The sequence below is a fragment of the Belonocnema kinseyi genome, chromosome 2, assembly GCF_010883055.1.
Source record: "Belonocnema kinseyi isolate 2016_QV_RU_SX_M_011 chromosome 2, B_treatae_v1, whole genome shotgun sequence".
NCBI lineage: Eukaryota > Metazoa > Arthropoda > Insecta > Hymenoptera > Cynipidae > Belonocnema > Belonocnema kinseyi.
Genome location: NC_046658.1, coordinates 37,634,442 through 37,644,690, shown reverse-complemented (window position 1 = coordinate 37,644,690; position 10,249 = coordinate 37,634,442). Strand labels below are relative to the sequence as shown.

General features: G+C 32.5%; 1 protein-coding gene across 2 annotated transcripts in view; it reads right to left on the bottom strand.

Moving 5' to 3' along the window:
* Positions 1-511: 511 nt before the first annotated feature.
* Positions 512-10,249, bottom strand: part of LOC117168039 (beta-lactamase-like protein 2 homolog) — a 164,950-nt gene continuing 155,212 nt past the window's right edge. Inside the window, exon 3 of one of the 2 annotated variants that reach the window (XM_033353380.1) lies at positions 512-704. In XM_033353380.1, the coding sequence (XP_033209271.1) occupies positions 591-704 (114 nt within the window). In that variant the 3' untranslated portion in view covers positions 512-590. The remainder of the gene's footprint in view (positions 705-10,249) is intronic. The other variant, XM_033353381.1, reaches the window with a different exon arrangement.

The window sequence follows — 10,249 nt, the reverse complement described above, 5'->3', positions numbered from 1 at the left end:
ATATTGTACGTCTACCCAAAGAGAGAAAACATTAATATAAATGTAAAAGTGAGCTTATCAAAGATCTATGAGATCCATTTGGCTGTAAGTCACATACAAACTACTCTCCTTAAGACGTTTATAGAGAATACCCCGGCGTCAGTTGCTGGAAGGCAGATTTTATATAAACGGCCGGTGCATCTTTGTATCGAAAAATGTATTTTATATCTGTCATGAAAGTATGTCCAAACAACTCAATATGGTACCCGTAATCCCAAATGCGCGCGCACGTCCGGTAAATGCAATATATTACTAGTGCTGCTAATATTTGTGGTATCAACACTATCTGTAATCTACACTGTGTGCACACTGCACACCAGTAGATTCAGCAGTATACCTTCGAAAATAAATCCATCAGCATGTATCATCGATAACATGATAATTTTAATAAATGTTTAGAAAACTAATTATCCTTGCGGATTATTTCTGGATCCTAAGGTCAATCATAATATCAAAAAAGGACAATCTAATATTTATTTTTCGTTTCATAAAAGTTATTGTTTATTTGTGCAAAATTGTATAGTGTTGTTTACAAAGTTTTTCTTCAAATCTCAGCTAGATGTCCAACTACCATTCTGACCTTTTATTCTGCCTTCTTTGTGTAATTTCTTGAGGTGGTGGCCTACATTTGATGCTGCAGCGGGCCACAAATGCTCTGGTGTTGTCTAGAAGTAAAAATGCTCCTATTTACAATAATTTAAGTAAGCCTTTATCTCTGAATATATTTCGTTTGAGTAATAATCGGTAAATTAGTTTACATTAGTTTATCGGGAAAACAGCAAATTTTCCAGGGTGGCCGAGCGATTAGCAACTCGATTGACGAAGTGTACATCGACAACAAGTGAGTTCATATCACTGCACTCCGTGAAGGTATAAAGTGTACACATAAGTTCACGAGTTGTTAACCATACGAGGGTAGTCGTTGGGTCGGGAACTTTTCAAGTTTTCCCTACGGAAAGAAATCTCTGAGTTTTCTTTAGCGAAATAGCTTAGCCCATTTGAGTCTATAAAAAGAGTCGATTTGAAACAAAATAGTCTCGGAGATAGTTTGAGAGATTTTGGTCCTTTTCAAGATCCTTTTAGTGGTCGTTTTAAGAGTGGTGCGACGGTAATATAATGTTCCTTTTTTATTCGTCACGTACCGGGCGGGCAGTTATTTACAGTAGTTGGTCGTGGCTAATCCGCCCTCCCTTTTTAAATTTCTCTTCAAATTATTAACACTTTTTTTTAATTGATGAATTTTCTCATTATATCTATTTATAATTATAACTTATATACTGATATACAATTTTCTAGTTGAAATAAAAAATGTTGTCTTTTTTGGCGTATCTCATTTCATTTACGAGAAACGTTCTATTAATTCCAATCTTAAGCATTAAAAAAAAAGTTGGATATCTCAAGTCATAGAAACCTATAGATTCCGAATTCTTATGCTTTAGGCTGTTAACTATGAAATTTAAAAAAATCTACTTCTAAATTTTAATCCGAAAGCTTAACAAAGGACCCTTGAGTATCGGCTACTCTACTGAGATAGCCTCTCTGCTTGTTATTTATGATCGTATTCTTATTTCAATTTCGGAAAGGATATTTTAAAGCCTTCAGACCATATAAACGAGCTTCCTGGACCTTTAAAAATATATGCCTGAGTGACTGCGGAGAATTTCTTTGAGATTCTTTGACCTAAAGAATTTTTATTATATACTCAAAGATTCTTTTCGGTAGGGTTTCACAGAAAAGCCTTTTCAATTACTGCAAATGCTACTACGGAGTAGTGTTACTACCACGAGACAATAGTGACACCAAATGCTAATGTTTACTAAATATCAATATTCCGAAAAAACTACCCACTTTTCCGTGACACATAGTTTGGTCGACATGAAAGTACGTAATTTTTAAAGAGTTCGATTTGAAATTCATTTGATTTTGATAAGTTTGAAAATTGCAAATTCTAACTTAATAAATAAATTAATTAATGAAGGAGTAGCTTGGGACAGAGAGGGCATAACGTATTGTCACTATTAAATAAAAAAATCAACGGATATTTAAATAAAATAGTAATGGTTCTACTAATTTATTTTAATTTCAATTTAATTAAAGTTAATCTGAATTCGAATTGCGACCCGCAAGGTAATGATTATAGATCAATTTCGTTATAAAAAAAATACTCGTTTTTTGACTCATTCTGGAAACCACACGGTCGACAAAAAACGGCGGTTTTCCTCTCTAGTTGAATAATGTACGATTCAGCTTACTTACTCATTCAAAGGTAGACTTTTATGTTTAATCGGACAATTGGTCATTTTCAGGAAGAATGATCTTTGTTTTTAGCATTTGCTGTTTAAACAATTAATTATTATTTAATTCCAACTTTTTCTTTAAAAGAGGTAGAAAACTCTAGTATTTTTAAAATCAGATAGCTTTGCCGATTATTATTAAATATCTACGTCATTCAGATACTTGTTCCTCACTTTGAAACAAATTTTTGTTTGTTTAAAAAAATTTGGTTTTGTTTAAACACTTTTGTTTGAAAATAAATGTTTGAAATTTCTGTTTTTCTGCAATTAATACGGTAATTTGTTTGAATTTATTGATACTGAATAGGATTCAGATTTTAGAATTATATTTCATTTCTGTAACGTACATTTCTACCTTATGCATAATGTTAATAAATTGTTATACTGCAAAAAGTATCACCCAAAATTTATGTACATCATATACACAATGTAAAAAAACGGTTATACTAAAATATTCAATAATGTACATTTGTACAAAAAAAAAACTGTATAATTCTCTTTTTAATTACATTTATTGTCAATAAATGTAAAAATACTAAAATAAAATAATTAAATCTCTAGTCATTATTACAAATTTATATTGAAAAGTGAGTCGCCCCAAGCACCTTGTCAGATATTTCGTATCTGCGGTGCTGCTTGGACCGGAGAGGATAGATCATCAAACACGCGTCTACACCAGTGGTCGGCAAAATTTTTGCTTAGTTTTCAGGTATCGTCAGGCTCCACCCGACTTAATTGTTTCTACTACTTTTCGGTCTATATATGTACCTTAGTATAAGTGAGCTTACTCCAGCAAGGGTCTTTTATACACAGGCATGTGAAAGTACAGAAATTAAAAAAATTTTTATTTTTCAACTAGGGATTTGAAAATAGCCTTATAAGCATCTACCAATTTTTCCGATTCCAATTTTATATTACTTGCCTAGAAAAGTAACAAATTTGAAAGAGTTTATTATCAAGAAACATCAGATTTACAGTCAATTGAATACTACATACTTCTCAAATTTTGAACCTTTATAGACGAATTACATGTCTTTGTAATCGGAAAAATACGTAGGGTCCAAATATATTACTTTCTAGTCACTGATTGCAAAATTGCGAATTTTATAATCTCACATTTTTTTCCCATTTTCTAACAAAGGACCCCTGAGGAAAGGGGTGGTCTGGCCAAGCTCGCAGGTACTGCCCTGAAAGTAGGTCGTAGGGCAGCCAGGGCAGGGTACCCTGCCCTGGGCAAGAGCTTGCCGACCACTGTCTTAGTGTGAGTGAGCTTACTCCAGCACGAGTCTTTTGTCCACAGGCATGTCAAAGTACGAAAATTTAAAAAAATTTTTAATTTTTCAACTAGCGATTTTAAAATAGCATTATCAGCATCTACGGATTTTTCCGATTCCAATGATATATTACGTGCCTAGAAAAATAAAAATTTTGAAGGAGTTTAATATAAAGAAACATCAGCTTTACAGTCAATTTAATACTAAATACGTCTTCAAGTTTTAACATTTATAGACAAATTAAATGTCTTTGAAATCGGAAAAATACGGTGATTTCAAATATATTACTTTCAAGCCACTGATTGCAAAAATACCAATTTTTTAATGTCACATTTTATTTCCATTTTCTAACAAAGCCCTGAGGAAAGGGGTGGTCTGGCCAAGCTCGCAGGTACTGCCCTGAACGTAGGTCGTAGGGCAGCCAGGGCAGGGTACCCTGCCTTGGGCAAGAGCGTGCCGAACTCAGTGATCCCAGATCTGAAACGAGATATGGTCCAATACTATGACAGCGCTATGTCCATGTGAATATAGTAGGAGACGCTTTAAATGACTGAGTTGCGCGCGCAACCCATTTTTCCTCTTCTGAATTTGAAAACTCGAAGGTGTACGATTGCCGGTCGGAGCACTTCGGCGATTCTATTTATATATCTATCTGCTAACTGCTTTCAAATAAATTCAGGAGATTGAGATTTTAATATTTTCAGATTTCGGTGCTATGGGAAATTGCTTTATTTAAAGAGATAAAAATACTGCGTTTTAATTCTATAAAAAGACAGTTTATTCAAATTGCAGAAGAAAGGTACGTCTAACTCATAAGAGTGAAGCAAAACGACTGTCGACTAAGGTCCTAGATTTAGGTAATAAAAATGTCTCACTCACGTCCTTTTTAAAACATTCAGCGCTGTACTCCAGTACATGCCATTCGTCACTTCACACCAAAACCATAAAACTAAACACTTACTTCTCTATGCATTCTTAGAATCGTGAGAGGAGATTAACTTTTGCTTTACAATCTCACGCATTCCAATATTATTTCTAGTACTCAACACGCCCCCTCAAAAATTAATCGACGACAATTATTTTTATTTACATACTTACATACTACTTCAGGACTTAATTTTATTAAATGTGACGTACGTACCCTTCTTCTGCTTTCTGGGAAGTTACATATGGCCCAACATTCGTTGCAAGGATTGGAGCTAACCCAAAAAAACCCAATGAGACCATTCTAATATATATATATAATAAAAAATTTGTCATAAGGACAACCGCAGGATTTCGCCGGGAGCGGGTGCTAATCTGAAAAATTGCACCCGCTTCCAGCGAAATCGCGGTAAAATTTCAGCCACAACCACGTTCTCAGCTCTACAAATCTTGCAGCTGGTAGCGGCTTTGTTAGCATATCAGCTAACTGTTCACCTGTAGGAACACATTAATTTTATTAAATTTTTCTCTACTTGTTCCCTTGAAAAATGATATTTTATGTCAATATGTTTGGATCTTTTATGGCTCGTTGGATTATTCGCAATGCTTATACAACCGTTATTATCTTCGTAGATAATTATTGGTTTTGAAATATTTATACTAATACTATTTGCTAACGATTTTAGCCACATTGCTTCTTTTACTGCCTCAAAAAGAGCCATATATTCAGCTTCAGTAGATGAAGCTGCCACAGACAACTGTTTCTTTGTATTCCATATTGTACATTTTTCAAATAATTTAAATATATAGCCAGTTGTGCTTTTTCTATCATTTTCGTTATGACCGCCCCAATTAGAATCAACATAACCACATAATAGTTACTCATAATGTCCCCTGGTATATGTTAATTTAATATCAATAGAGCCCTTGAGATATCTTAATACTCTTTTTAGACATTGCCACAATTCCTTATTATTTTTATTCGAGAATCTACTCAAAATATTTATTGCAGTACTTAAATCAGGCCGCGAACAAACCATTAAATACATTAAACGCTCAATAAGATTTCGGCAAGGAGCATCATACTTTTCGTCTGAATTTAAAGCATTATAATATAATTTACTGTCAAGAGGTGTGCTTACAGCTTTGCAATCAGCCATATTGAATTTATCAAGAATTGTTTTAATGTACGCACTCTGATTTAAGGTAATTCTAGCCTCATTTCTATCTATTTTTATCCCAACAAAGAGTTTAATTTCATTCAAATCTGTCATACGAAATGTATTCATTAAATAATTCTTGAAACTTCTCATTGTTTTATCATTAGCAGTGGCAATTACTAAATCATCCACATAGAGAACTACATTGATATTTTTAGATATATTCCCTTCAGGAACTTTCATATAAATTTCTTCTTTTCATTTGCCATTTAGAAAAGCACTTTTGACATCCACATGATGAATCGATGAATTAAACTGATTTGAAAAAGCCATTATGAATCTGAAGCTTGAAATTCTTGCGACTAGCGCAAAAGTATCATTATAGTCAATCAGATACTCTTGACTGAAACCGCGAGCAACGAGGCGAGCTTTGTATCTTAATGGATTTCCAAATTCATCGTTTTTAATAGCAAAGATCCATTGACAATCAACTATATTTTTATTTTCAGGCTTCGTTACTAAAGTCCAGGTGTTATTAATTAAAAGTGAATCAATTTCATCTTTAATAGCTTTTTTCCACTCTACTCTATCAACTCTGTTTTCAATTTTATGAATTGAAGTGGGTATTTTACATGAAAGTGATTGAGCGCACATAATATAATCGTCTGATATATCATCTTCATTATATGATACATGAAAACGATTTTTAATCCTTTCACTCCTTCTAGGCTCAGGGAATTTTTCGACTTCTAATTATTTATCTTGAGATGTTGACTCAGTGTGTAAATTTATATCTGTTTCAATTACAGATTTCTCAACCTCAGTACCTAATTTAGCAACTTTATTAGGATTAATTTTAATTCTTGATTCTAATATACCTGATTTATCATTATCAGATTTATGAGACTTTTCAACTGATTTTGACAGAATGTCAGATGCATCAGTTACATTTTGGGAGTTTTCTAAATTAACCCTTTCAGGTCTTACCACGGGCCTGGACACCAAGAAATTTGTCTCATCAACAATAACGTCTCGAACTACACAGAACTTTCCACTTTCTACGTCCCACACTTTATAACCATTTGGTTCATACCCTACTAATATACCCTTCCAGGATTTTTCATCAAATTTGGTCTTTCTGGTTTTATTATGTACATAAACTGTAGAACCAAAAACTTTCAAATATTTTAATTGAGGTTTCTTTTCATGCCACAATTCATAAGGTGTTTTACTATGTTTCACAGCTTTAGTTTGTGTTAAATTTATTAAAAAAGTAGCAGTTAGAACCGCTTCTCCCCAAAAACATTTGTCTAAACTAGCACCAAAAATCATGGCACGGGGTTTCTCCGTTATTGTCCTAACCATTCGTTCTGACACACCATGTAACTGGGGTTCGTGGAATTGTCAAGTGATAACTAATACCTTTTTGTACACAAAAGTCTTTCATCTCATTTGATAAATATTCCCTTCCATTATCACTATACAAATTAACTATTTTCAAATTAAAATGAGTCTCACTTTTTGCAATAAAATCTTTAAAAACTGAGAAAACATCTGATTTATATGCAATTAAATATGTAACACAATAGTGAGTAAATTCATCATCAAAGATCACAAAATAGTTTTTATTATCAACCGTTGAAGGAGTGATGGGCCGCAAACATCAAAATGAACAATAAATAACGGGCGTTTCACATAAGTTTTATCTTTAGACTTCTCAAAAGGTAATCGTGCTTGTTTGCCATTAATGCACGCTTCACACAAATTATCGTTTGGAATCACATGATCAATTTGCCTCATGTCCTTTATCATTTTCTTATTTTTTAATTCTATAAATTTTGATCTTCCAATATGACCCAAACGTTGATGCCACAATTCATAACCACTACATATGACATTATTTGCCTGATTCTTATCGTTTATCATATTATTTTCAACAACAAAAACGACACTTATTAAATTATTCAATGGCTTACCTTTCATCAGGACCTTATCGTCTTTTATTACCTGAACTCCACCTGTATCATTAAATACAACTTTCATACCAGCTAGTTGCATTTTTAGTACTGAAAGTAGATTATTTGGAATGTCAGGACAATAGAGCACATTTTCCAGAACTCCTGGGACGCCCAAATTAGTTGTGACCTGGATTGTTCCCTTCTTTGTCGCACTTATGAAGGATCCATTTTTCGCAATAGAAATCTTCATAGGAGGTTGCAGTTTAATGAAGCTGCTGAACAAATCATCCCTCTTGACAATGTGGTCCGAAGCTCCAGAGTCGAGAAGGAAAGTAACTTTTCCTTCTTTTTCAGGTAAACAGTCTCCAGCCATGAAAGCAAAACCAGATGTGCTTGTAAATGAAGTCGATGGTATTTCAGTTATTTGAACGTTTTGAACAGTTCTATTTCTATCATTTTGGTATTGAAGTCCTCTTTTGTGGTAGTAAACATTTTTCTTTATGTGTCCCTCCCTGCCGCAGTGATGACATTTGACCTTAAATGATTTTTTTAAATTTGAAGTTCCGTTATTTAAATTGTCCCTGACGAAAATTTTTCGAGAATCTTGAAGCTTCATTGTTATATTTTTTTGCAGTAGACACATCTTTATTTTCAGCTTGAAGCACCTTTACGCTCATATCTCCACTTTCATTTTTTAATTTAACTTCATGATCAAGAAGTCTTGTCTTCACAAAAGCCAGAGTCAAATTATCTTCTGATAATGTCTCGATAGTAGTTATTACACCATCATATGTTGTAGGAAGAGTTAGAAGTAGATGAGACACCTTGTCAGTTTCATCTAATTTAGCATCTACTGCTGAAAGCTCAGTAATCAAATCGTCGAAAACTGTAAAATGTTTGATCAATTTTGTATCACCAGTCAATTTTAATCCGAGTAACTTCTTTCTAAGAGCTAACTGAGTAGCAAGGCTTTTGCGTTCATAAATATCATCCAAATTACTTACTATTTCTTTCGCAGTACACTCTGCCTTTGCAAAACCGAGAAACGAGTCAGATAAGTACTCAAAAATTACACTTTTGGCAGTTCTCTCGGCTTCATTCCACTCATCATTCACATTAACCGGAATTTCACTATCTATAACTTTAATTACGTCTAACTCAGATAGCAATGTACGTATTCTAAACTTCCAAACACTATATTTTTCTCCATCAAATGGTTTGATGTTCCTTTTCATTTTTAAACTTTCCATTGTCACTTATCACGCAAAAAACTTCACAAAATTGTAAAATCTTCACAGTTTCTTTACAGTTTCATCACTTCAGATTTTTATTTAAATTAATCAAAATATCGCGAATTTCTGGGCCCATAATCTATGGGACATTGCTTTATTTAAAGAGATAAAAATACTGCGTTTTAATTCTATAAACAAACAGTTTATTCAAATTGCAGAAGAAAGGTACGTCTAACTCATAAGAGTGAAGCAAAACGACTGTCGACTAAGGTCCTAGACTTAGGTCATAAAAATGTCCCACTCACGCCCTTTTCAAAAAACAGTCAGCCCTGCACTCCAGATCATGGCATTTGTCACTTCACACCAAAACCATAAAACTAAAAACTTACTTCTCTATGCATTCTTAGAATCGTGAGAGGAGATTAACTTTTGCTTTACAATCTCACGCATTCCAATATTCTTTCTAATACTCAACAGGTGCTGGCGTTTCTCATGATTTGATATATTAATAATGATATTATTATAATTATGTTATATTATAATAGTCTTATTTATATCCTGATGCGCATTTGAAAGAAATTAAAGAAATTGACGATTTTGGAATTCATCAAGTTTGGATAAAAACTCAATTATTTGATTGAAAAATTAATTATTTTGTGGAAAACGTAACTATTTTGTAAAAAAAAATCCTCTTTTCTATCAAAAGTTCAACTACTTTAAAAATTTTTTTTTTTATCTGAAGGTTCATGTCTTTCGTTTAAAATACATTTTTGAAACTAACAATCAATACCATCTTTGGTTAAGAAATCATGTGTTTTGTTAAAAGGTCGTCTTTCTTTGTAGAAATTAAGTTGTTTTATGGAAAATTTATACTTTTTGATTAAAAATTACATTTTTCGGTTGAATTATCAACTATAAATATGTTTTGGTTGTAAAGTCGTTCTGTTGTAAATGCAACTTTTGTTAAAAATTAGAATCATAATTTTTAGGTGGAAATACTCTTTTTGTTTTTAAAATTAAACAATTTCGTTGAAAGTTCATGTCTTTTGTTGGAAATTGACCTTGTTTAGTAGAAATTTAATCTTTTTTGTTGAAAATGTATCATTTTTGGTCAAAAATGCAATTGTTTGGTTAAAATATCAACTGTACATCTTCTTGGGTTTGAAAGTCGATTATTTCGTTGAAAGCTTAACTCTTTCATTAAAAACTCATATTTTTTGCTTGAAAAATTCAACTTTTTGTAGATATTTCGTCTTTTTTACTTTGAAATTAAATAATTTCTTTAAAAATTCATGTATTTTGTTTAAGATTTGTCTTTTTTTGTAGATCATCAATTTTCTTGGTCGAAAATTCATCTGATTGGTTGAA